Genomic DNA, 25,566 nt, shown 5'->3' with positions numbered 1-25,566 from the left:
CCTCTCTGGAGCCAGCCAAGGGAGGCACAGCTCTTATCCCCTGCTTGCAGAGGGGGACACTGAGGCTGGGCGGGTTTTTTTTTTTTCCCAAGTCACTTGTCCTGCCTTACACACTCAGGGCCCCATTGCTCCTCTCTGTCACAGAAATAGCAGATGCCAACGGAATCCAAGAATAAAGTCCTTTATTATCTTCAGAGCGGCGGGAGTAGGGCTGGGGACCCTAGGGCCCCTGCAGTGGGACTTCCCTGAATCTGGTTGTAGAGGATGATGGCGCCTTTGGCCGAGGGGCAGAGTTCAGCCCACATCTCCGTCTCCTGCAATCTCCGCACGTTCTGTGGGGAGACAACGAGACCCAGGCATTCAAGCTTGCCACGTCTCCTGCCAGGGCTGTGCCCAGAATTCCTGAGCCTCAGAGACCTCTGCACTGTCCTTAGGGAGGCATGTTAAGGGGCTGAACAGGTTCCTGGACCTTTCCCTTGCACTGAGGGCAAATCTTGTGACTCTGGAGGGAATTGTGACCCAGCCAACACCTCCCCTACAAGATATGCATTGCCAGGCCTCTGCAGGCCCCAGCCCTGGCCTCCAAGCAAGATGGTTTGTCACTCTGCACCTGTGTCTCCACAAAGATGATTCCTGTAGACTCGTGGGCCTCGGGTCCCCCACTCAGGTAGTGCTTCCTCACCTGCTCAGAAGTCAGGCTGCACCTGGACAAGAACACAAGGGTGACTTAGTGGGTGACCAGCCCCTGCGGGTTCCCTGTGGAGCCACAGCTGCCTCAGCTCACTCCTCACCACCCACCTTCCCAAGACCCAGGATCATGTACCCGAGCCTACTCACTGGACATAGAACTCGGCACTGGCTCGGCCAGCACTGGTCTCGTTTCGGGCGATGCCCAACAGCAGGGGCTGGCTCAGGGTGAGCAGCGGCAGGTTCACCTGCGGTGGAGGGTGGGGTGGGGGGAGGTCCCACCTATCAATGCCACTGCCCACATCCCTGCCCGTCTCAATGAAAAACAGCCTGTTACCCGTGTACAGCATTTTATAGCTTGTAGATCAAGGACACAGCATTACAGAATGTCAGATGATGGTCATGTTTGTTTTACAGGTACACCAAAACCAGAGAGATTGAACACGTTGCCCAGGATCACCCAAGAGAAGTCAATTTAGTGACTGGGACTCCCACTTACTCCTTTTTCTTTTTTTCTTTTTCTTTTTGTTTTTTTTTTTTTTTTTGAGATGGAGTCTCACTCTGTCGCCCAGGCTGGAGTACAGTGGCACGATCTCAGCTCACTGCAACCTCTGCCTCCCAGGTTAAAGTGATTCTCCTGCCTCAGCCTCCTGAGTAGCTGGGATTACAGGTGCACGCCACCATGCCCGGCTAATTTTTGTATTTTTAGTAGAGATAGGGTTTCTCCACGTTGGCCAGGCTGGTCTCGAACTCCTGACCTTAGATGATCCGCTGTCCTCGGCCTCCCAAAGTGCTGCGATTACAGGTGTAAGCCACCACGCCCTGCCACACTTACTCCTTTTTCTTTCTTTCTTTCTTTTTTGAGACGGAGTCTCGCTCTGTAGCCCAGGCTGGAGTGCAGTGGCGTGATTTCGGCTCATTGCAACCTCCACCTCCCGGGTTCACGCCATTCTCCTGCCTCAGCCTCCCGAGTAGCTGGGACTACAGGCGCCCGCCACGATGCCTGGCTAATTTTTGGTATTTTTAGTAGAGTCAGGGTTTCACCGTGTTAGCCAGGATGGTCTCGATCTCCTGACCTTGTGATCTGCCCGCCTAGGCCTCCCAAAGTGCTGGGATTACAGGCGTGAGCCACCGCGCCCGGCCACTTACTCCTTTTTCAACAGACTTGGGGAGCAGGCAAGATATTTATCATTGTTTCCATTGAAAAGAAGAATCCTTGGCAGGGCAAGGCATGAGAATCACTTGAACCCAGGAGGTGAAGGTTGCAGTGAGCCGATATGGCACCACTGCACTCAGCCTGGGCAACAGAGCAAGACTCTGTCTCAAAAAGAAAAAAAAAAAAAAAAAGAATCTGGCCTGGCACAGTGGCTCACACCTGTAATGCCAGCACTATTGGAGGCTGAGGCGAGCAGATCACGAGCTCAGGAGATCAAGACCATCCTGGCTAACACGGTGAAACCCCATCTCTACTAAAAATACAAAAAAATTAGCCAGGCATGGTGGCGGACACCTGTAGTCCCAGCTACTCGGGAGGCTGAGGCAGGAGAATGGTGTGAACCCTGGAGGTGGAGCTTGCAGTGAGCTGAGATCGTGCCACTGCATTCCAGCCTGGGCAACAGAGGGAGACTGTCTAAAAAAAAAAGAAAAGAAAAGAAAAGAAGAAGAATCCAAGGCAGAGGGTACTGAGGGCTAGAATTCCACTCCAAGTATGTATAGTTGCAAAGCCAACTTCTTCTTCCCTCATTGCTGGCCAGATGCCTGCAGGCCTCCTGCCAGCCCAGACCTGTAGAATTCTGGCAAGTCCTAACCCCTCCCTTCATTCATGTCTACCACCCTGTCCAGGTCAACCTCACTCACCTCATCACAGATCTCCTGAAGGACACTGGAAAAGAGTTCACGTACCACCAGCTCCCCAGCGAGGTCCTGGTGCTGGGGGCTGCCACCAGGGCACAGGGCCTGTGAGAGGTCAGGCTCAGCCCCTGCTCCCCACCTCTTCCCCCTGCCCCATCTCAGGACCAGCAAGCCTATACCTGCTGGCCCTGAGGGCCTGATGTGGCACAGTGTAAGAGAGTTAGTGATCCTGAGTCTGGTGTCCTTTCCCTGGCACACAATCAGAGGTCCAGCTTCAAAGGAGATACACAGGGGGCAGAGGTGGAGTAGGGCATCTTCTTCCTGTGCCCAATTTTCCTCCCCGGGTTTTCTAGTTTCTCACAGGACTGGGGCAGGGGTCAGTGGGGGGAGGCAGCTGGACTGCCCTGAGCAAACTTTCAGAGAAACACCAGGCCAATTTTCCCTTTAAGGGATGAGGAAACCAAAGCTGGGAGGATTGGGAGGGTGGAGAGCTGCAGCTCCCTTGAGCTGTCTAGGTCTTTGTGCCCAGCCTGGAATCTCACCTGAGGCTCAGGGTGCCCACCAGGCACGTCCACCAGCCCAGAGGCCTCAGCCACCTGCCGGGAGCGGCGCAGGAAGACGAGGAAGTCATCGGCCGTGGCTAGTGCAGCGCCCACCCCAAGTGGGTCCGCCAGATAGGCCTGCGTGTCACCCCAGTCGGTGGCCCCCTGCTGTCGCAGCCAGGCAGCTGAGCCGGACCAGTTGGTGCCCAGGAAGTCTCGGTAGGAAGTAAGGCCCAGGCGCAGGAGCAGCTGTGGCCCCTGAGAGCCAAAAGGCGCCAGGGTGGCTGAGTGCAGGCGGAACTTGGGGGCGTCGAAGAGCCAGGGTTGGGCCTTTAGCCGGGTCTCCCAGATGGCAGTGATGGCCTCGTCCCCACCTGGCAGTGGGCGACGGTCATGGGCAGGGCTCAGCTCGGCCTGTATCTGCTCCTGGGGCAGGCCCCCGCCAGGGCACTGCAGCAGCAGGGTCACTTCAGTGTCCATGGTCTGAACGGGGCAGCTCTGGGGAAGGATACAGTCAGGCCTGTCACCCAGGGGGGCCACTACCACTCCTGGGCTGCGCAGCTGGCCCCCTCTGTCGCAGACCTCCTGAGGGTACCCGCAGCCCTTCTCCCACCCCCCTGACCACTCCTTGGGCAGTAAAACGTCCCATCTTCCCCGCAGGAGCCCCGAGTCCCGCAGGGTATCCAGGACGCCTGGGCATCCCTACCATCCAGAGGTCTTGGGTTCAGGCGCCCCAAATGCCCATGTCCCCCAAACCCAGGGGTCTCCCTCCGACCCAGGGCGCGTAGGGACCCCTTTCCAGGGCCCGGAAGCTCCAGCCTCCAACGGGCGTTCACTGGCCGCCGGGTCCCGCAGGCTCCACCCCTTCCCCGAAGCGGAAGTGCCCGCCCCCTTCCCCCGCGGCTTTTCATTGGCGGGTCCGCCGCCCGCCTCGCTGCGGTCGAGGATCCTGCAGGTTTGTCCCCGCCGCCCCGACGCTCCCGCCCCGTCCGTCGGCACTTCGGCCCTGCCTCCCAGACCACCCTGCGGGGCGCACCAGCGATCTGGAGTGCGGGGTTCGGCCTCCCTGCGCTCCTGGCTGACGGTGTAACCTTGGGCAAGTCTGGCCTGCTGGGCCTTAGTTTCCCTCTCTGCAGCAGGGACTTGGGGGTGGTGAACTTAATAAGCTGTATACTCCCACCCAGCTCTCACTTCTTGAGGCTTTGTGACTTTCTGGGAGGGGTGGGGACGTGGGAGGAGCCTTAAAGCAGTCCCCCCTCGTCACTGCTTCCCACAGGTCTTAGCCATGAACTTCCCTGGAGGAGGGAGGCAGGAAGCAGCAGGGTCCAGGGGTAGAAGGGCTCCCAGACCCCGGGAACAGGTGCGCGCCTCCTCCCCACCCCCTCCCACCAGTCCAGGCTCCCTGGGAGTTGCTGGGGGGCGGAGCTGAAGGGTCCTATTATTCCTGGAGACCACTGGCACTCCACTCTCTCTGGGCTCTCTCTGCAGTGGGTCATCGAGGGTTCAGGATGGGCAGCAGGGCAGGGTCACCATGGAGACCAGGGGCCACCGCTGGGTTCTTTCAGGACCGAGACGTGCAGCTGTCCAAGGCTCTGTCCTATGCCCTGCGCCATGGGGCTTTGAAGCTGGGGCTTCCCATGGGAGCCGGTAAGTAGGGGCCTTGGAGGCTGGGGCTTGAGCCCAGAGACAAACGTGAGCCTGTCTGCAACTCCTCCCCCACGGCTGCCTCCACTGCGCCCTGAGGAAGGCACAGAGGACACTTCCTCCACATGCACAGAGGAGAGCAAGGCCTAGAGCCCCTGTCATGTCCACAGCAGACTGAGGAGAGTTCTTGTCTGGGCCAGGCCTGGTGACCGCCCCCTCCAGCCAAGCAACCAGATCAGCACTTACCCCGAGGGCGTGCCCTTGAGGGTATGGGGCAGCTGGTGTTGTGAGTGTGCATTCCGGGACAGCGCTATGCTGAGCACTCACCTCCCTGCCCCTCTGTGAGGCAGATCCTCTTTTTATGTAAGTTGAAAAAACTGGGGCCCAGAAAGGGGAGACTTTCTAAAGGTCCCACAGAGGATGCCCGAGCGATCTCCAAGCCCAGACTTTGTTTTGATTGCCTGTGGCTCCCTGTAAACCCTGGCCCAGTCCAGAGCAAGGTTGGCTCCTGAGCACCCTGCTTGCCCACAGACGGCTTCGTGCCCCTGGGCGCCCTCCTGCAGTTGCCCCAGTTCCGCGGCTTCTCTGCTGAAGATGTGCAGCGCGTGGTGGACACCAATAGGAAGCAGCGGTTCGCCCTGCAGCCGGGGGATCCCAGCACTGGCCTCCTCATCCGGGCCAACCAGGGCCATTCCCTGCAGGTTGGGGTGAGGGGACAAGCAGGAGAGCCAGATGGGAGGGACTCCTGCCTGCGAAGGGGGTCTCACTGCTGCCCATTCAACCAGGTACCTAAGTTGGAGCTGATGCCCTTGGAGACACCGCAGGCCCTGCCCCTGATGCTAGTCCATGGTACATTCTGGAAGCACTGGCCATCCATCCTACTTGAGGGCCTGTCCTGCCAGGGAAGGACGCACATCCACCTGGCCCCAGGACTGCCTGGAGACCCCGGTGTCATCAGTGGTCAGTGCCCTCCCCTCCACCTAGCTACTCCCACCCACTCTGTCCAGCCAGATCCCCTTCAAAGGTTACAACACTTGTCTGGGGCCACCCCATGCCCGGCATGGAGCAGCACCCCTGCATCCCCCAGCCCAGGACCCCAGTCTGCCCAAGTTGCTGACTGCACTCCAGGTGCCCAGGCCTCAGCCCCAGCTGTCTCTGCAGGCATGCGGTCCCATTGTGAAATAGCTGTGTTCATCGATGGACCCCTGGCTCTGGCAGGTGAGTCTGGACAAAGCGGGGGCTGCCCCTGCCTTCGGGGAGGGCATGAGTCACATCTCTGGCTCTGTCAGCAGATGGAATACCCTTCTTCCGCTCTGCCAATGGGGTGATTCTGACTCCAGGGAATACTGATGGCTTCCTGCTTCCCAAGTACTTCAAGGAGGCCCTGCAGCTACGCCCTACCCGTGAGAGCCACCACCCCAGCCCCTATTCCTTGTTGCTGAAGGCTGTGCCCTTCTGCCCTCACCGCTCTCCTAGCTTCCAACCCTAGACTGACTTAGATCTCCCTTTCTCTAACCAACTCTTGTCTTTATCAGGAAAGCCCCTTTTCTTGGCTGGTGATGAAGAGACAGAGTGTCAGAGCAGCCCCAAGCACAGCTCCAGAGAAAGGAGGAGGATCCAACAATAAAATATTAATTTATACAAAAGAAATTTTAAAAAGTAACAAGAAAGAAACTCCAGTTTGAAACCATGTTTCATCATCCTGTAGCTACATCTGGTCTTCTTGTGTGCTGGGGGACTGCAGATAGGTCAGGGGTATCGGCCTCAGCCACTCAGACAAGGAAAGGGGGCACCACATGAGCTCAGGGACCCCCACCCCCATCCCTGGCCTGGGTGATGGTGCAGTGTCTGGCCCTGCCAGGTCCTTGGCCTGCACAAAGTCAGTGACAGCAGGTGAAATGCCCAGCTGGGTGCCTGCCTAGAGAGGGTGTGGGGCAGTGAGCCCCTGTGGGTGTGGGCTTGGGAGTGGCCGTGACAGGTGGTGAGCAGGGCAGGGGCAGTCACACAGCCCTCAGAAGGCCTCATGGCCCCCGGTGAGCTGCAGGAAGAGGTCTTCATCCAGCTCCTCCCCACGGGCCCGCTCCCGCGTCGACAGGAAAATGTAGCCCCCGATGTACTCGTGTACAATTCGGCAGCTGGCAGACACGCAGCTGAAGGCCACGTTGATGTGCTCATCAAACTCGATGGCCACCTGAAGGGCAGAAAGTCACAGGGGCAAATGGTGGGTGGGACAAGGGAGCAGCCCCTGCCCCACCCTGGCTGGATCCAGCTCCGGGCTGGCACCTGTCCCCCATCCATATACGCTGGGTCTGGGCCCACCTGCCGGATGTCCCAGTTGACATTCCACTGGCGCATGTTGCTGAAACGCCAGGTCTTGACCACGTCGCCCACAGCCAAGTCGATGCGGATCAGTCGGTTGTTGGCGATGCCCAGGATCTCGTCTTTCCTGCTGCCCTTGAACCTGGCCCCCAGCGAGAGAGAGTGAGCCAGGGCTCCACCCTGCATGGCCCGAGCCCGCCCAGACAATGTGGCGCCGTGCTGGAAAGCCAGCCCTTTCCGACTGTAGCTCACCAGCTGTGTGACCCTGAGCAAGCCATTTGGGTTCCCTGGGCCTCAAGTTTCTCATCTGGAAAATGGGGGTTGATTGATACAATCCCGACAACAGCATTTAGCAGCATCGGGCAAACAGGCCATGCCTTTAAATGGTAACTTTTTTTGTTTTTTGTTACCATCCTCATCAGCTGCTCTCTCCCTCCCTTCTTTGCAGTCTTGGGAAACAACTAATCAAAGGGGCCCACTCCCCATAACAGCATCCACTGCTAGCCCTGTCTTGCGGACCGGTGAACCCAGGCCCAGACAGTGAACTGTCCACAGCAGAGCTGGAGCAAGAACTGGTTCTTCTGCTCTCCTGACCTGAACTCTCTCTTTTTTTTTTTTTTTTTTTTTTGAGAAGGAGTGTCACTTTGTTGCCAGGCTGGAGTACAGTGGCGCGATCTTGGCTCACTGTAACCTCCGCCTCGTGGGTTCAAGTGATTCTCCTGTCTCAGCCTCCTGAGTAGATGGGATTACAGGTACGTGCCACCACCGCGTGACTAATTTTTGTGTTTTTAGTAGAGATGGGGGTTTCACCATGTTGGTCAGGCTGGTCTCAAACTCCTGACCTTGTGATCTGCCTGCCTTGGCCTCCTAAAGTGCTGGGATTACAGGCGTGAGCCATCGCGCAGGCTCTTTCATTTATTTATTTATTTATTTATTTATTTATTTATTTGAGACTGAGTCTCACTCTTTCGCACCCAGGCTGGAGTGCAGTGGCACAATCTCGGCTCACTGCAACCTCCGCCTCCCGGGTTCAAGAGATGCTCCTGCCTCAGCCTCCCGAGTAGCTGGGATTATAGGCGCCTGCCACCACACTCGGCTAATTTTTGTATTTTTAGTAAATACAGGGTTTCACCATGTTGGTCAGGTTGGTCTCACACTCATGACCTCAAATAATCTGCCCGCCTCAGTCTCCTAAAGTGCAAGGATTACAGACGTGAGCCACCGCGCCCCGCCTATTTATTTATTTTTTTGTTTTGTTTTGTTTTGTTTTTTGGAGGCAGAGTCTTGCTCTGTCACCCAGGGTGGAGTGCAGTGGCATGGTCTCAGTTCACTGCAACCTCTGCCTCCTGGGTTCAAGGAATTCTCCTGCCTCAGCCTCCTGAGTAGCTGGGACTACAGGTGGGTGCCACCACAACTGGCTAATTTTTGTATTTTTAGTAGAGACACGGTTTCACTATGTTGGCCAGGCTGGTCTCGAACTCCTGACCTCGTGATCCGCCCTCCTCAGCCTCCCAAAGTGCTGAGATTACAGGTGTGAGCCACCGTGCCTGGCCCAGCCTATTTATTTTTGAGACAGAGTCTCGCTTTGTTACCCAGGCTGGAGTGGAGTAGTGTGATCACGGCTCACTGCAGTCTTGACCTCCCAGGCTCAAGAGATCCTCCCACCTCAGCCTCCTGAGTAGCTGGGACTACAGGTGACCACCACCATGCCCAGCTAATTTTCTACAATTTTTTGTAGAGACGAGGGACTTTCTGTGTTGCTCAGGCTGGTCTCAAACTCCTGGGCTCAAGTGATCCTCCTATCTCGGCCTCCCAAAGTGCTGAGATTACAGGCATGAGCCCCAGCACCTGGCGTGAGCTTTGTCTCTTATGTTTGTTGTGGAGGGACAGCATGAGGGGCACACATGGGGCCCTCAGTAAGGCCTGCTTACAAAGAACAAGGGAAGAGAGTCTTCGGGGTCCCTGTCCAGAACCGACTCTTGGGATGTGGGCACACAGCAGCTGAGTGGCAGGTGAGGGCAGAGACGGTGCTGGGCAGGGGGCTGGGCCGGGGGCCAGGCCGGGGGCCATACCTGACCATGACGTAGGAGATGCCGAAGTCGGGCAGGGACTGCCAGGCCTGGATGAAGCGCAGCTGGGCCTCTGCCAGCGACAACTGGGCCACATTCTGGTGGGCTTCCAGGATCCGTGGGGTGAGCTGCGGGACCATACTGGTGACGGGCTGCCAGGCACTATTCCCCTCCTCCAAAGTCACCGAGCCCCCACCTCCCCGTCAGGGTGACAGCATGTGAGCCTGGGAAGGGGCAGTGCCCACATGGGGCTGCCAAGCTGCAGATTTGCACTGCGCCAGGCTGCGAGGTGGACATGGGCACCTGGACCGTGACTCCTCCCAGAGGGTGGGTACCAGTTGCACAATCTCAGGGACGCAGTGAGAGGAGCCCAGTGAGCACGTAGCTTTCCTGAGGAAGGCTCTGTGGAGACCCAGGGGTCAGGGGTCTCTGGGTAAACACTGTGCTCATTCCCACCCTGACTCCTTCTGGTACCTGCTTGGCCTTGAACTTCCGCTGGAAACGGGGGGCAACCAGGCCGTAGGGGTTGAGGCCCTCAGCAGAGGCATCAGGGCCCTGGGGGTGGTTGCCTGGGCCCCCACCGCCTGTGCGCTGCAGGCTGAGGAAGGCCAGGATGGCCTGCACCTCGCTGGTGTAGCTGCTGTCGGCCATGGTGCGGCCTTTGGAGGCCAGGCGACAGCCAGCCATCCAGCGGGCATACTGCTGCTCCTGGGCGAGAGGGGTGAGGGGAGACAGTGCTAACCAAGCTTGATGCTCCTCAGCCCCTGCCCCTGCCCCAGCTCCTGCCCCGCCCTGGCCCCTGCCCAGCCCTCACTCACATCCTGGCACCGCAGGTAGATCTCACTCATGCCCTCAGGGGAGGGCACTAGGAGTTTAATGCAGAACTTCTGGCTGGAGACGTTAACATCGGGAACCACCTCACAGCCTGGAGGGAGAGAAGGGGTGGTCTAGGAGGTCAGGAGGGGAAGAGCCTCCTGAGGTCCTGGAGTGCATGCTAGCCCACACCGTCACCTCAGGACAGAGGGCATCTTCCCCGGTCTCCAGGAGGAAACAGGGCCAGTGAGAGCATTCACCTGCCTAGCCCACAAGTGGGGACCCCACCAGCCCCTGGCCCTGTGCACTCACCCTTGAGATTGAGCTGCTGAATGGGGTCCCCAGGGGCCTCGTCCTGGCTCTTGTAGTAGGACAGTGTGGTCTCCTTGAACACCACCCAGTGCTGGCGGTAGCCCTTCAGGGTCAGCTTCCGGGGCCTTCGTGGGATGCGAGGGGGGTTGTGAAAGGCCGCCTCGCCCCCTTCCTCCATATGCAGACCGACTCCTCCAGCAGGGCTGCCTACTCTGGCCCCCAACTCACCGGAAGATTCGGAGATGGTCCTTGAGCTCTGGGATGGTGGTGAGGCTGTCCTATGGGAGGGCCAGAGTCAGAGGGGCACCTGGTACCTCACACTTGCCCTGCCCAGCCCCTGCCCCGAGCCCCTCCTCACCAGCACATCTGTGGGCGCCGACCCCTCCAGCTTCACCTCCAGGTTGCTCAGGGCCGCATCCAGGTCGTCCAGCCCTGGGTCTGTGCCAGCCGGCTCCCCCACCTCCCCGCTCTGGGACAGCTTGTTGATGTGGTACTAGGTGGTCATGAAGCCAGGGAGGGCTGAGTCCAGCAGCCTGGTCCCCTAGCAGTACCCCCAGGCTGGGCTTCCCTGGAGGTAGCCCCTACTCAGGAAGGCCCTTCCTGCCCTGGGACTGGCTCACCTCCCAGTTGCCCTGGTGCCCCCAGGCCCGCCTGGTACCTGCAGGGCGGCAAACACCATCATCTCCTCCTCGGTGCAGTCAATCTCCTCCAGCAGCAGGTCCCACCGGGCCTGCTCGTACAGCTGTGTCAGCCGCACGGGGTCTGTCTGGAGCAGTGGGAGGGGAGGCTGGAGGCTTGGCAGGTCAGATGCCAGCTGCCCTGGATGCCCTGCACTGAGCCCCTGCCAGCCTTGGCCCTCTGCCCTGCCCTCCTTGCTAAGGCAGATTCATTCAGTGGCCGGACATGAGCTGCAGACCTCAACCCTGTCCTTACAGCCTGCTAGCCCCCTGCTGCCCAGGCCTGCACATCTAAACCTTGGCTCGGTTGTGCTGATGTTTACTGTGTGCTGGCATGCTGCCCTGGGTGCAGGGGAGACCGAGTAAACCAATCAATAAGTCAAATAATTCAAGGCTGCAATAAACACTCTCAAGGAAACAGTTTCCACAGGGAAGCTCACATGAGCCCTCGGTCTAGAACTCCCCAAGTTCAATGGAGATGAGAGAATGGAACATGGGGAAGCAGTCAGGAAAGGCTTCCCTGAGGAGGTGACAAGCTGAGTAGAGATAGGAAGGATGACAATGGGCCACTCAAGGGAAGAGTGAAGGAAGAGGATTCCAGAGAAAAGGAACAGGGAGGGCAGACACTCCAAGAGGGGATCCCAGTTACCCACAGAAGACCAACAATCCCGCTGAAACCCACCCAAAATTGATAGCAATGGTTTAGGAAGGTAAATCCAAAAGGACAAAGGACAGGCCGGGGCGGTGGCTTGCGCCTGTAATCCTAGCACTTTGGGAGGCCAAGGCAGGCGGATAGCTTGAGCCCAGGAGTTTCAGACCAGCTTGGGCAACATGGTGAAACCCTATCTCTACTAAAAATACAAAAAATTAGCCACATGAGGTGGTGCGCGCCTGTAGTCCCAGGTACTCAGGAGGCTGAGGTGGGAGAATCACCTGAGCCCACGAGGTTGAGGCTGCAGTGAGCTGTGATTGCACCATTGCACTCCAGCTTGGGGGATAGAGTGAGACCTTGTCTCCAAAAGAAAGAAAAAGAAGGCCAGGCACAGTGGCTCATACCTGTAATCCCAGCACTTTGGGAGGTCGAGGTGGGTGCATCATGAGGTCAGGAGATCGAGACCATCCTGGCTAACACAGTGAAACCCCGTCTCTACTAATAATACAAAAAAATTAGCCAGGCGTGGTGGCGGGTGCCTGTAATCCCAGCTACTCAGGACGCTGAGGCAGGAGAACTGCGTGAACCCGGGAGGCGGAGCTTGCAGTGAGCCGAGATCGCACCACTGCACCCCAGCCTGGGCAACAGAGCGAGACTCTATCTCAAAATAAAAAGGAAAAAGAAAACAATTTGGAAAAAGAAAACAATTTGGAAGACGGAGAGCAAACTGTAGATGGGAACTGGGTTATGCAGAGAGAGCTGGGGCCTCACACCTTTTCCCTCTCCTGTCTGATAAATCCACCAATGAGACTTGAAAATAGGCAGAAAGCAAGCAGCAAAAAGAACAGAGATCTGAACAGAGGCATCCAGTTTGCATGGCGGATCCCTGGCAAGCTCTGATGCGGATCCTCTGGATGAGCTGCGAGGGTGAGCTGAAGAGAGGCCTCTGGATAAAGTCCATGAAAAAAAGCAGGTCCCTCCCCAGCTCCGTGCAGCCAAGTGATGGCAAGGAGGCACCTGGCAGAAGCTGGGACTCACTCTCTGGAGGTGCTGAGCCAGATGCACCCCTGCATTTGGTACCCCAGACACAGCTGGATGGGATGGGGGTTGCACTAGGCTAAAAACAGACAATTTTTCTTTTTTTCTTTTAAGATGGAGTTTTGCTCTTGTTGCCCAGGCTGGAGTACAATGGCGTGATTTTGGCTCATCGCAACCTCCCGGGTTCAAGCAATTCTCTTGCCTCAGCCTCCTGAGTAGCTGGGATTACACGCATGCGCCACCATGCCCAGCTACTTTTGTATTTTTAGTAGAGACAAGCTTTCTCCATGTTGATCAGGCTGGTCTCGAATTCCCGACCTCAGGTGATCCACCTGCCTTGGCCTCCCAAAGTGCTGGGATTACAGGCGTGAGCCACCATGCCCGGCAAAAACACAAATTTAAAGAAAGCTGGCATTCAGATGAGTGAGACAGCCACACCCTTTCCCACTTGTCACCCAAGACATTGACAGGGAGCCTCTATCTCCAGTTGAAAGATCAGTGGGGTTGCCACTGAGAGGCTGAGCCATCAGAGAAATGCCCGACAAAGAGTGGCAGCCCAGTCCCATCGCCTCCAGGGGGCCACCAAGATGCCAAGCCCTACTCACACACTCAGGGTCTCCAGTTGGTTTCTTAGAGCTTCACTTTTAAATATGAATGGACAGGCATGGACTACCCACATTTAAGGAAAGCTTCAAGAGTGAACCATAGAGACCACGACAACAAGAATAAAACAGCTTGGAGGAAATGAAGGCCAGGCAGGGCGCAGAAGAGAACTTCAAACGCGAATCAAAATCCTTATAGAGTACAAAAATTAGCTGGGCATGGTGGCACCCGCCTGTAGTCCCAGCTACTAGGGAGGCTGAGGCAGGAGAATCGCTTGAACCTGGGAGATGGAGGTTGAAATGAGCCAAGATCGCGCCATTGCACTCCAGCCTGGCAACAGAGCAAGACACCATCTCAAAAAAAAAAAAAATTCTTATAGAGGCTGGGCCCGGTGGCTCACACCTGTAATCCCAGCACTTTGGGAGGCTGAGGCGGGCAGATCACGAGGTCACGACTTTGAGACCAGCCTGGCCAACATGGTGAAAGACTGTCTCTACTAAAAATACAAAAATAATTAGGCCAGGCGTGGTGGTGCATGCCTGTAATCCCAGCTGCTCAGAAGTCTGAGGCAGGAGAATGGGTTGAACTAGGGGGGCAGAGGTTGCAGTGAGCCGAGATCTTGCCATTGCACTCCAGCCTGGGTGACAGAAGACTCCATCTCAAAAAAAAAAAAAAAAAATCCTTACAGAGCTAAAGCACTGCACTCATAAAACAAGACCAGACTATTCTTTTTTTAAAGGAATGTAACTGGGCACAGTGGCTCACACCTGTAATCCTAGCACTTTGGGAGGCTGAGGCGGGTGGATCATTTGAGGTCAGGAGTGTGAGACCAGCCTGACCAACATGGTGAAACCCTGTCTCTCCTAAAAATACAAAAATTAGTTGGGTGTGGTGGCGGGCACCTATAATCCCAGCTACTCAGGAGGCTGAGGCAGGGGAATCTCTTGAACCCAGGAGGCGGAGGTTGCAGTGAGCCGAGATGGTGCCACTGCACTCCAGCCTGTGTGTGACAGAGTGAGACTCCGTCTCAAAAAAAAAAAAATCCCAACTTCTCAGAAAGCTGAAGCGGGAGGATCGCTTGAGACCCAATCTGGGCAACGTAGCAAAATTCCATCTCTAAAAAATTTTTAAAGAATTAGCCAGGCTTGTGGCACATGCCTGTAGTCTCAGCCACTCAGGAAGCTAAGGCAGGAAGATTGCTTGAGCCCAGGAGTTCAAGGTTGCAGTGAGCTATGATCGCACTACTGCACTCTAGTCTGGGTCACAGAGCAAGACCCCATCTCTAAAAATAAAAAAAGAAAGATAAAAATATAAATTCGGTTCTATTAAAATTAAGAGCTGCTGTTTATCAAAAGAAACCATTCAGACAATTAAAAGGGAAAGCACAGAGGGGGAAAATATATTCACAATGTATTTATCTGGCAAAGTGTTCATATCCAGAATATATAAAGAACTCCTACAAATCAATAAGAAAAAGACAAACGACTCAATATGACAATTGTCAAAATATTTGAACAGAAACCTCACAAAGCAGGATATCCAGATGGCTAATAGCCGTATGAAAAGGGACTCATCTTTATTAGTCATCAGGGAAATGTAAATTAAAGCCACATGGAAAGCAGATCAGTGGTGGTCGGGGTGTGGGAGGAGGAGCGACTGCAAATGGGCATCGTGCAATCAGTGCTTGTCTGGGGCAGTGGAAATGTTCTAAAACTGGATTGTGGTGATGGTTGCATAACCATACACGTTTGTTAAAAATAAGCTGAGCTGGGTGTGGTGGCTCATGCCTGTAATCCCTGCACTTTGGGAGGCCAAGGCGGGTGGATCACGAGGTCAGGAGTTCAAGACCAGCCTGGCCAACACGGTGAAACCCCGTCTCTACTAAAAATACAAAAATTAGCTGGGTGTGGTGGCACGTGCCTGTAGTCCCAGCTACTCGGGAGGCTGAGGCAGGAGAATTGCTTGAATCTGGGAGGCAGAGGTTGCAGGGAGCCAAGACCACGCTATTGCACTCCAGCCTGGACAACAGAGTGAGACTCTGTCTCAAAAATACATAAATAAATACACACATACATAAATAAATAAATACATAAGTAAAAGTAAAAAAAATCAAGCTGAATGGTTACAATGGGTAATTTTTATGGTATGTACGTTCTACCTCAACAAAACTGTTTAAACAAAATTATATGAGATACCATCACACACCTATCTGAATGGCCACAATGGAAAAATAGAAAATACCAAGCACTGGTGAGTTGTGGAACAACTGAAACGCTCATCCACTGTTGGTGGGAGTGTAAACTGGTGCAATCACTTAGTTGTTTGTTTGTTTGGAGACAGAATCTCACTCTGTTGCCAGGCTGGAGTACGTGGCTCGATCTTGGGATCTCGGCTCACTGCAGCCTCCAGCTCCCAGGTTGAAGCGATTCTCATGCCTCAGCCTCCTGAGTAGCCGAGATTACAGGCATGTGCCACCATGCCCAGCTAACTTTTTCTACTTTTAGTAGAGACAGGGTTTCACTGTGTTGGCCAGGCTGGTCTCAAACTCCTGACCTCAAGTGATCCACCCACCTCAGCCTCCCAAAGTTCTGGAATTACAGGCGTGAGCCACTGCACCCTGCCTGGTGCACTTTGAAAAGCTGTTTAACAGTATCTACCACAGTTCAACTCATGCATGCTCTATATCACAGGGTATAAACATGTTCACCAAGATACATAGCTTGGAATGTTCATAGCATCTCTATTCATAACAGCCCCAATCTGGAAATTGTACAATGTCCATCAACAGTAAAATGGATACATTAATTGTGGTATTTGACATAATGAAATGTTATACAACAATGAGAAAGAATTTAAGACGATGATATATGCAATATGGATGAATCATACAAACATAACGCTGAAAGAAGCCAGGTGCAAAAAGAGTATAGACTGTGTGGCTCCATTACGTAAATTTCACAGGCAGAACTAATCTAAGACATTAGAAGCAAAGTTAGTGGTTACTTCCTGTGGTAGCTATTGCCTGGAAGGAGTGTAAGGGGGCTTCTGGGCCCAGTAAAATTCTTTTTTTTTTTTTTTTTGAGACAGAGTCTTGCTCTGTCGCCCAGGCTGGAGTGCAGTGGCGCGATCTCGGCTCACTGCAACCTCCGCCTCCCGGGCTCACGCCATTCTCCTGCCTCAGCCTCTCCGAGTAGCTGGGACTACAGGCGCCCGCCACCACGCCCGGCTAATTTTTTGTATTTTTGGTAGAGACAGGGTTTCACCGTGGTCTCGATCTCCTGACCTCGTGATCCGCCCGCCTCGGCCTCCCAAAGTGCTGGGATTACAAGCGTGAGCCACCGCGCCCGGCCTTTTTTTTTTTTTTTTTTGAGACAGAGTCTCGCTCTGTCGCCCAGGCTGGAGTGCAGTGGCGCAATCTCAGCTCACTGCAAGCTCCGCCTCCCAGGTTCACGCCATTCTCCTGCCTCAGCCTCTCTGAGTAGCTGGGATTACAGGCGTCCGCCACCACGCCCGGCTAATTTTTTGTATTTTTACTAGAGACGGGGTTTCACGGTGGTTTCGATCTCCTGACCTCGTGATCCGCCCGCCTCGGCCTCCCAAAGTGCTGGGATTACAGGCGTGAGCCACCGCGCCCGGCCTGGCCCAGTAAAATTCTATTGCTTGATATGTTAATTATATTTGTGTATTTTTCTAAATGTATGTTACACTTAAAAAGAAAGCCCTATGGCCAGGCGTGGTGGCTCATGCCTGTAATCCCAGCACTTTGGGAGGCCAAGGCAGGAGGATCACCTGAGGTCAGGAGTTCGAGACCAGCTTGGCCAACATGGTGAAATCCCATCTCTACTCAAAATACAGGAAGAAATTAGCTGGGCATGGTGGCGGCGGGCATCTGTAATCCCAGCTATGTGGGAGGCTGAGGCAGGAGAATCGCTTGAACCCAGGAGGCAGAGGTTGCAGTGAGCCGAGTTCATGCCATTGCACTCCAGCCTGGGCAACAAGAATGAAACTCCCTCTCAAAAAAAAAAAAAAGCCCCATAAAAGAACACTCAAAAAACAAGAGCTCTTGGAACTTAAAAATATAGTTACAGAAATTAAAAATTCAATAGATATTTTAGAGGATAAGTTGAAGAGGTCTCCAGAGAGTAGGAAACAGAAAGAAAAAGAACCGAAAAATAAGAAAGAAAAGATAAGTGTCGGCCAGGCATGGTGGCTCATGCCTGTAATCCCAGCACTTTGGGAGGTTGAGGCAGGTGGATCACCTGAGGTCAGGAGTTCGAGACTAGCCTGGCCAACATGGTGAAACCCCGTCTCTACTAAAAATACAAAAAATTAGCCAGGCGTGGTGGTGGGCGCCTGTAATCCCAGCTACTAGGGAGGCTGAGGCAGGAGAATCACTTGAATCCGGGAGGCGGAGGTTGCAGTAAGCCAAGATCACACCATTGTACTCTAGCCTGGGCAACAAGAGTGAGACTCCATCTCCACAATAAAAATAGGTAAATAAATACAATTAGCTGGGCATGGTGGCGCGTGCCTGCAATCCCCGCTACTTGGGAGGCTGAAGCAGGAGATCGCTTGAATCCAGGAGGCGGAGGTTGCAGTGAGCTGAGATTGTGCCATTGTACTCCAGCCTGGGCAACAAGAGCAAACTCATCTCAAAAAAAAAAAAAAAAAGGCAATTATGAACTTCAAAAACATTTGAGCAAAAAGGGAAAAAATAATCATAGTTACTCTGTGGCTTAACTAGGAACACTATTTATATGTGTTACTATTTACAGCCATATCATATTGTTTTAACCAAAGACTATAAACACTACTCACTTAGAAAGAGGCAAGGAAATGTGTGTATTGTGTGGGCAAGGAAGAGAATGTAAGACAGTGAAACCTTCTTACAAAGTCAGTATATAATGTGTGAAGTGGCAAAACAAAGAAGTGGAAGTATGTCATGGAGAAGAAAACACTAGAATAAAAAGGCATAGCTGGTCCGACGCAGTGGCTCACGCCTGTAATCCCAGCACTTTGGGAGGCCAAAGTGGGCAAATCACCTGAGGTCAGGAGTTCAAGACCAGTCTGACCAACACGGAGAAACCCCGTCTCTACTAATGGTGGTTCCTGTAATCCATGTATCGGAGGTGAGGCAGAGAATCGTTGAACCAGAGGGAGTTGTGATGACCAGAGTCAGTCTTGATCCAGCCTGGGCACAAAAAAAAAAAATTAGGCCAGGCGCAGGGGCTCACTCCTATAACCCCAGCACTTTGGGAGGCTGAGGCGGGTGGATCACCTGAGGTCAGGAGTTCAAGACCAGCCTGACCAATGTGGTGAAACTCCATCTCTACTAAAAAAATACAAAAATTAGCCAGGCGTGGTAGTGGGTGCCTGTAATCCCAGCTACTCCGGAGGCTGAGACAGGAGAATTGCTTGAATCCAGGAGGAAGAGGTTGCAGTGAGCCGAGATTGTGCCACTGCACTCTAGCCTGGGCAACAGAGCAAGACTCCATCTCAAAAAAAAAAAAAAAAATTAGCCAGGTATAGTACACGCCTATAGTCCCAGCTACTCAGGGAGCTGAGGCTGAAGGATCACATGACCCTGGGAGGTCCAGGCTGCAGTTAGGCGGGGATCACACTACTGCCCTCCAGTCTGGACGACAGAGCAAGACTGTGTCTCAAAAAATAAAAATAAATAAATATATAAATAAATAAAGCTTAGGAGAGAGCCATCTGAGCTGGAGATGATCAACTGGGAGAGAGTGTGGAGATGGTATTGAAATCCACAAGACTGGAGATGACTGAGAGAAGGAAGGGAGAGAGCAGAGGCCCAGAGTGGAGCCTGGGGCAGAGCTTGGGGCTCGCCAACACCGAGAGGCCATGGAGAGGAGGAGGGAGCATCACAGAGCCTGGCAGAGTGGCTTGGGGAGAGGCCACCCCCTAAGCAAGTGGACAGGAGGCTTCGGGAGGAAGATATTTCGGAGGAGTGGTCAGGGTGGTGTCTGTGTCACAAGTAAGTGGTCAAGTAAGAAGCGGGTGGGACATGGCCAGGGGACAGATAGTCTGGAGGCGTGGCCCCCTCAGCAGGTGCACTTCTCATGTGTGGATGGTAACAAAATATATAGAATAGCTGTGGCCAAGGAGTGAAAGGGAGTCGAACAGCACCCAGAGAAAGCTTGGAAGCAAGAAGTGGGATTCTGCGGAGCAAGTGTTCAGACAACTACGATGTTTTGCAGAGAAAGGGGGCAGAGAGGCGGGGCCTACAGGTAGAAAGAGCAACCTGTGGGCTTCTGGGAAGTTTTTGAGATGTGCGTGAAGCACATTGCATGGAGCACTTTGCATGGAGCATTTTGCCTGGAGCATGTTGGTTGCCAATGGAGGAAGGGAGGAAGAGTGAACAGGGCACAGAGGGGCCACCCTACAAAGCTTCCTTCCTTACCCACTCCCAGGTCCTGCAGTCCCAAATGCTGCCCCCTCCAGGAAGACTTCCCAGAGCTTCTAGGCCTGGGCCTCTCCCACCTGAGCCCCAGACTTCTCAGAGGCACCCACACACACACTGTCTATGAGGATCTGTGGGTCTTAGCTTCCTCCCCGACAGCTCCCTGGGAAACAGGCACTGAGACTTATTGGTCTTCATCCGCTGCAGCATCTTCCCGGGGCCCAGGACCTGGCCCGATGCTGAGGTGAATAGATGAGTTTCAGTGCGTGTTTGTGGGGTCAGTAAACAAAGGTGTGGATGGACAAACGGGCAGACGGACAGGCCACTACAAGTCACTAACATCCCAGAGCCCATACCCCAGGCCCTAGGTCTCCACATCTCATGGACCTGAGGCCCGCTTTCTCCCTGCCCCGGCCCACCTTGGGATCCAAATCGAAGAAGCTGTAGTACTTGAAGCGCAGCCAGAGTACGTCCCCGGCCTTGATGCCCTGCTGCATGAGACACCGTGACGAGTCCAGCCACCTGGGCCGTGGCAGAAGCAGCAGTCAGGGCTGCGCCAGGTACGGCCCTGGGGTGGGGAGGGGGGCTGGGCTGGGGGGACAAGCACACACACAGAAAAGGCCTGGAAACGAAGTGTGGATTTGGGGTGGGCACAGACATGGGACAGGGGGTGGATCCTGGGTGGGGCAGCCCCGACACAGGGGGCGTGGCTCCTGGGCGCACCTGCTGTGGAGCTGGGTCTTGTCTGACAGGGAGCTGGGCCGTGGCAGACGCTGGAGCAGGAGGGGATCGGGTGGCGGCTGGGGCCGGCTCAGCATGTGGTAGCAGGCCTCGGTCTGGGCGCTGTCCGAGAAGTGAGCGGGCATCCCCCGGAACAGTGCAGGCGCCACGCCTGGTGTGCAGGTTGGGGGTCAACCAGGCCTGTCCCCCAGGGCTGGGACTCACAGGCCAGCCCCTGCTCCCGCCCCCCCCAGGCCCACCCCCACCTGCACTCACCCCCAGCCAGGACGACCTTGCTCAAGTCATAGAGCTCTTCCTCTGGCTCCTTCTCTTTCTTCTTCTTCTCCTTCTTCTCAGGAGCCCGAAGCAGGGACAGCTCCTCGGGGTGCCGGATGCCTGAGGGGAGCTGGGGTCTCAGCGGGGATGAGGTCCTGCTGCAGCCTCCCCACCTCACCCATGGGCGCTTGGGGCGGGTCACAGCCCTGCAGGCAGGGTGGCAACCCAGACAGCAAGGACAGTGTCAACAGAGCTGGGCCTGGAAACGGGGGAACCTGCCTCTTTGCATCACCCTCATGGGCCAGGGGGAATCAGCCGAGCAACTTACTGAGGAGGCGGCAGATGGCAGCCACAGCCTGGAAAAGGGGATGGGAGAAGCTGGCACGGAGGCGCAGCGCGCGGCGGTTGGGCAACCGAAGGATGACAGGCCGGTGCTGGGGCCCAAAGAACAGGCGTGCATCAGCCAGGATCCCGTACTTGTCCAGTGTCCAGTGGGTCTGCAGCAGCCACTGCCTCTTCTGTTCCCACCAAATGGCATGGTCTGACCAGTCCTGCTTGCGATCTGTGGGGCACGGGGGCACATCTGGGTCCAGCCTTCCTCCCTGCTGCCCCCAACACCCAGCACAACGCCAGGATTCAGAAGCCTGGGGTGACCACTCCCTTGCCCTGCCTAAGCCAAGAGTGGGGCAGCCTGGGCGGGCCTGGGGTCTACCCCATGGTAACAGCAGCAGGGCTCTCTGTAGGCAGCCACTGATTGGCCTTCTAGGCTTGGCTTCTATATGGCTTCCCAGGGGAGCTCTCCAACCCAGAATCTGGGTGCCCCCAATCTTAGCGCCCCATCTCTTGCATTCCAGCCCATTGGGCTCCCTCCACATGACGCCCCCTTTGTCCTCCCGTAATCCATGGTTTAATGGCCTCTGTCTTGCATTCTGGGGAGCTCCCAGAGGCAGAGACTACGTCTGTCTCTCTGCTGTATGTCCTCACGGCCTGGACCTGTGCCTGGCCTGGAGCAGTGAGCACTCAATATTTTTAGGTATTAGCTGTGTGACCCTAGACAAGCCACTTAACCTCACTGGGCCTCAGTTTCCCTGTTTGTAAGATATAATAACCATCTTACAAACTGGGACATGGAACAATGCCTCCCATGTGGTAGGTGCAGGGTTTGTGGCAAACTCGTTCATGCACATGACAATCCATGAGTGAGCATTGAATTAGAGATGTGTGTCTGTCCCTTGTCAGCCAGCTGGGAACTGGAGTTACAGTAGTGCAAGGCACAGGTCTCCCCGCCTCCTCCCTCCAGGAGCATGAACAGGCGGGAGAGAGCATAGGAAAAAGGCTGCTGGAAAGCTGCTCTGGGTGCACAGCCCTTGAGAGTTTGCAAAGCCCTGTTTCCTGAGTTCCTCCCAAGTCCTCCCAGTGAGTTTTCTGATTCCCACTGCATCCCACTCGCCTCAGCCAGCCCCCAACCCCACTGCTGCACACGCTGGGCATCACCACTGCTGCCAAACCAAGAGAAGCACCCGTCCTCCTGCGCCTCCCCTCCGAGGCTGGGCCCTTCCCTCCTGGGCGCCCCGGCAGGACCCTGGCTGTGTGCCGCCGATTCCCCTTCTCTTGGCTCCTTGCTCTTCTCCTGTCCTCTCTGGCCCCTCTCTTGACTGGCCCCTTACCTTGTCCCCAGGTTCGGCCTGGGACCCTCTTCTCCTGCCTCGGCCAGGCCCCCTTACTTGGTCTCCCTATTCTGTGGCTTCAGTTGCCATTTTCTGCTGCAGCCCCATGCGTGGCCCTCGGCCCAGCCAGAAACCCATGTGCTGCCAGCTGAGGGGCCTGTCCACTGGCTTCCTCCCTTCCAGAACCCTCTGTTCCCGTGGCCGAGTGGCTGACACCGGGACTGTAAGCACCACGACTCCTGGTCTCGGCTTTTGGTGCTCAGCTCAGACTCACTGTGCACAGAGGCGCCCTCTCCTCGCCAGCTCCCCACGCCACCTCTCAGGGCTGGGGGACACGGACTCTCGCCAAAGGCCCAGGCATCTTCCCTTTCTCTTCTAGCCACCACATGTAATCAATGCCCATCCCACCTCCAAAATCCACCCTCTTCTCCATCCTCCCTGCCCCGGCTTAGGAGGTCATGGTGTCTCTAAGCAGGACCACAGCCTCCTCAGGGCCCCGCAGCCTCCAGCCTTTCGCCTTGGCTGCTGACCTTAGCAGGACGGCCTTCTGCTGAGAACCATTCGGTGGCCACCTTCCTCTCCAGAAGAAAGTCTAGACCCCTTCTGTAGGCCTTCAGGGCCATGCAGAGCTGGCCAGGCACCATCCAGCCTCATTTCTGGTCACACTCCCAGCATCCTCACCGGCCGAGAGCCCTAATTCACAGCCCTCCGAGTCCCAGCGCCACCACCTTGCTCCTCTCTGCTCAGGCCACCTCTCAGGACTTCTCCTGGGGTTATCCCCATCCTGGGCTTGGGGCAGCCCCCTCCTCCGGCTCCAGGCCCCCATGATAGCTCCCTCTGTGTGGCAGCCGGCACACAGCCCCCACGGGTCAATCTCACCTGCTGCTGCTCCAGGAGGCCAGGGACTGGCCCGGGGCGGCCAGGCTGAGCATCAGTAGACAGAGCTGATGTGCTTAGGAGTGACAGTATCCCCACCACAGGGAACACAGAGCTAAAGGGACTTGCCCTGGGGTGCCCAGCAGTGGGTAGAGCAGCAGGGTCTATCTGACTCCAGGTTAAGGCCTCCTGCGTTACCCTCATGCCGTGCCCTGGGGCCACCCAGGTCTTCACCGCCCTCTCTCTGTTCCTCACTTCTATTCTCACAGCTGCTCCAGGCCCTGCCCCTGGCAGCTCCCCTCGCGGCCTCAGCCTTGTGGCCGGGCCGTTCTAGGCCCTATCCTCTCCACAGTCGGACTGACCTCCTCCTGGGCTGCACGTGGTGGCCTGGCGGGGTCTGAGGAAGCCTCCCCGCCATCACCCACCCCCCACCCACTGGCAGCGCAGGCCCAGGCTCTTGGCCGGGACTGTGGTGGGCCTGCCTTCCGGCTCTGCCTATCGGGGTCTTCCTGCTGCCCTCTCAGGAAGGGGTAGCCCCCATCCCTGGCAGGGAAGGAAGATGAGGAGCCCCCGTGGTCCTCCATGACTGATACCACAGGCTGCTCTGCTGTAACTTCCTGTGGGGGCAGGGCCTTCCCATCCAGTCTGGGCCTGCCACCAACCTGCTGAAAGCTTCCGCCAAGGGGAGGGAGTGTGGGGGCAGGCCCCTAGGTCACCTAGACCCCCTCAGACCTCAGCAATGTGACTTCGGCCTCGGCCCAGGCAAGACCACCCCTTCTGCCCCTATTGGTGGCTGAATGGGGGATCGTGGCTGGGTCTGATCCTTAGCAGACCAGCTGGAGCAGGAGGGAGGGAGGGAAGAGGGTGGGAGGGAGAGGAAGTTGGGGAAATGTCTTTTTTGGAACCAAATGATTAAGCTAATGCCTGAGTCACCCTGACACCATTATCGGGAGCTGAGCAGCAGGGATGGCCCGGAAGTGCCGGGACACCCGTGGCGGCCACCCGTGGTGCCGAGTTCAGCAGGCGGGCAGCGCACACTCACTGATCTGCTCCACAATCTTCAGGAGCACCCCGCCGATGTGTGACTCCCCAGTGACCCGCAGGGTGACTGACTCGGCCTCCGGGTCCTCCTCTCCCACAAACACCCGCAGCTCCCATGACGAGTCGATGTAGTCCCCGGAGGCTGTCTTCATCCCCGCCATGGCTGCGGCTGCTGCTACAGAGAGTGAGGAAGGAGGCAAGGTGGGCAGGCCCTGGTACGCTCCCGGGTTTGGGCAGAAGAGCTCTGTGGTGCCCTGGACACACCCAGAGGAAAGCCGCTCATGAAGGAGGGCGGGAGTGAGCCCCCAGGCCAGCATGCCTGTGGTACCCTCAGAGTCTCTCCAGTGATGGCGCTTGAGCCTCGAGGGCCCTCAGAGACCATGTAGTCCAACCCGCTCCCATCCTACAGGCGGGCAGACTGAGGCCGGGTAAGAAGGGGCTCACTCAGGACCACCCTGCTCAATGCCAGCCCACAGCTCACTCCCAGACCCTCAGGGGCAGCTGCCCACTCTGGCCATGGCTTCATACCCAGGCCAGGAAGTAGTTCCGATCCTGGCCCACAGCTCAGATGCCAACATCACAAACCAGCCAAAGCCTCCTCGGGGAGGTGGAAAGTTCAGCCTGCCGCATGGTGAGAGGCAGGCTGGGCAGGGGCTGCAGGAGAGTAAGGAAGAGAAGGGCCCAGGGTCCCAGTGAGGCCCGAGCTTACCTTTCCTGGCAAGGGCTGGGGGCTGCAGGTGGGTCTCGGGCTACACCCCTGCGGGCCGTGGGCTTCCTGCCCTCCTTTCTCTTTGGAGCTTCCTTCAGGGCAGCCCTTGCCTGTGCCTTATCACGAGTAGGGCGGGCTCAGCCCCTCCCCAGGGCGGGCTGGCGCTGGGTGCAGGAAGCACGCTGCCAGCCCGCAGAGGGTTCCAGGGGCCCCCACCTTTGTCCCCAGAGAGCACAGGAAGCTAGGGAGAGCGGGGCTTAGCGACTCAACACCATAAAAACGCCCCCTGCCTCATTTGGAGGGAAGCTCAGTGCAAACTCAACAAGTCCCCCGGCGGTTGTGTGTTCAGGGCTAGGTCCACCTTTGTGGGAAGCGTCTCCCATCCCCAGCCTGTCACATGAGGTGGGGACCTTGGGCTTTGAAACATCACTGGGCTACCGGAGGGAGAGCCCAGGAGTTGACAGAGTGTATCCAGGTTATTTGGGACTCACAAGTTAAATCGGCTCCAGCCTGGCTGTCCCTATCAACCAAGGATCCCGCAAGGCTCCAGAGGGAAACAAGTCCAGTTTGCAGTTTTTCCTAGCTCCGGTAGGGCTACTTTCAAACTCATGAACTCAGACCTGCCAGGTGAACGAGTGAACAGAACTTG

The 25,566-nt window shown here is 56.1% G+C and overlaps 3 protein-coding genes across 14 annotated transcripts; 1 reads left to right on the top strand and 2 right to left on the bottom strand.

The window, feature by feature from the left end:
• Positions 1-165: 165 nt before the first annotated feature.
• Positions 166-4,182, bottom strand: NUDT22 (nudix hydrolase 22). Of its 3 annotated transcripts, none has more exons than XM_058438849.1 (6): positions 4,117-4,182; positions 3,081-3,578; positions 2,545-2,643; positions 838-935; positions 611-704; positions 166-332 (listed from the first exon to the last, which is right to left on the bottom strand). In XM_058438849.1, exons 2-6 carry the CDS (start codon positions 3,558-3,560, stop codon positions 192-194), a joined length of 912 nt encoding a protein of 303 aa, XP_058294832.1. In that variant the 5' UTR covers positions 3,561-3,578; positions 4,117-4,182; the 3' UTR covers positions 166-191. The 3 variants fall into 3 exon arrangements, with proteins under 3 accessions (XP_058294832.1, XP_032009125.1, XP_058294833.1); XM_032153234.2 differs by lacking the exon at positions 4,117-4,182 and adding an exon at positions 3,787-3,940; XM_058438850.1 differs by lacking the exons at positions 2,545-2,643; positions 4,117-4,182 and adding an exon at positions 3,787-3,940.
• Positions 3,915-6,431, top strand: TRPT1 (tRNA phosphotransferase 1). 9 transcript variants are annotated; one of them, XM_032153228.2, is made up of 8 exons: positions 3,915-4,176; positions 4,357-4,440; positions 4,646-4,727; positions 5,256-5,425; positions 5,510-5,684; positions 5,886-5,942; positions 6,017-6,127; positions 6,260-6,431. In XM_032153228.2, the coding sequence occupies exons 2-8, from the start codon at positions 4,366-4,368 to the stop codon at positions 6,349-6,351; spliced, it is 762 nt and encodes a 253-aa protein (XP_032009119.1). In that variant the 5' UTR covers positions 3,915-4,176; positions 4,357-4,365; the 3' UTR covers positions 6,352-6,431. The 9 variants fall into 9 exon arrangements, with proteins under 9 accessions (XP_032009119.1, XP_032009118.1, XP_058294844.1 ...); XM_032153227.2 differs by having other exon boundaries at positions 6,014-6,127; XM_058438861.1 differs by having other exon boundaries at positions 5,256-5,431; positions 6,065-6,127.
• On the bottom strand, positions 6,301-25,035 carry FERMT3 (FERM domain containing kindlin 3). Of its 2 annotated transcripts, none has more exons than XM_032153211.2 (15): positions 24,918-25,035; positions 24,210-24,380; positions 20,953-21,186; positions 20,625-20,744; positions 20,352-20,520; positions 20,048-20,150; positions 10,896-11,003; positions 10,596-10,730; positions 10,466-10,515; positions 10,238-10,362; positions 9,931-10,037; positions 9,587-9,820; positions 9,116-9,240; positions 7,044-7,185; positions 6,301-6,915 (listed from the first exon to the last, which is right to left on the bottom strand). In XM_032153211.2, exons 2-15 carry the CDS (start codon positions 24,367-24,369, stop codon positions 6,736-6,738), a joined length of 1,992 nt encoding a protein of 663 aa, XP_032009102.1. In that variant the 5' UTR covers positions 24,370-24,380; positions 24,918-25,035; the 3' UTR covers positions 6,301-6,735. The 2 variants fall into 2 exon arrangements, with proteins under 2 accessions (XP_032009102.1, XP_032009101.1); XM_032153210.2 differs by having other exon boundaries at positions 6,302-6,915; positions 24,210-24,383.
• Between the last annotated feature and the right edge of the window lie 531 nt (positions 25,036-25,566).

The sequence above is a fragment of the Hylobates moloch genome, unplaced genomic scaffold (genome assembly GCF_009828535.3).
Source record: "Hylobates moloch isolate HMO894 unplaced genomic scaffold, HMol_V3 SCAFFOLD_5, whole genome shotgun sequence".
Lineage (NCBI taxonomy): Eukaryota > Metazoa > Chordata > Mammalia > Primates > Hylobatidae > Hylobates > Hylobates moloch.
The sequence above is the reverse complement of the archived record's forward strand: the minus strand, read 5'-3'. Positions and strand labels throughout refer to the sequence as shown.

Bases quoted from the DNA above. Each gene is read 5' to 3' on its own strand.
- NUDT22 (XM_032153234.2), bottom strand. The intron at 936-2,544 runs GTGAGTGAGGTT...CCTCCACCGCAG, and splicing joins TTCAGGAGATCTGTGATGAG to GTGAACCTGCCGCTGCTCAC. The intron at 705-837 runs GTGAGTAGGCTC...GTTCTTGTCCAG, and splicing joins AGTGCCGAGTTCTATGTCCA to GTGCAGCCTGACTTCTGAGC.
- TRPT1 (XM_032153225.2), top strand. From the start codon at position 4,366: ATGAACTTCCCTGGAGGAGGGAGGCAGGAAGCAGCAGGGTCCAGGGGT. The intron at 5,943-6,013 runs GTGAGTCTGGAC...TGGCTCTGTCAG, and splicing joins TGGACCCCTGGCTCTGGCAG to CAGATGGAATACCCTTCTTC. The intron at 6,128-6,259 runs GTGAGAGCCACC...TGTCTTTATCAG, and splicing joins CCTGCAGCTACGCCCTACCC to GAAAGCCCCTTTTCTTGGCT.
- FERMT3 (XM_032153211.2), bottom strand. From the start codon at position 24,369: ATGGCGGGGATGAAGACAGCCTCCGGGGACTACATCGACTCGTCATGG. The intron at 9,241-9,586 runs GTACCAGAAGGA...ATGGTCCCGCAG, and splicing joins GGAAGTTCAAGGCCAAGCAG to CTCACCCCACGGATCCTGGA. The intron at 6,916-7,043 runs GTGGGCCCAGAC...TCTGCCCTTCAG, and splicing joins TCAACTGGGACATCCGGCAG to GTGGCCATCGAGTTTGATGA.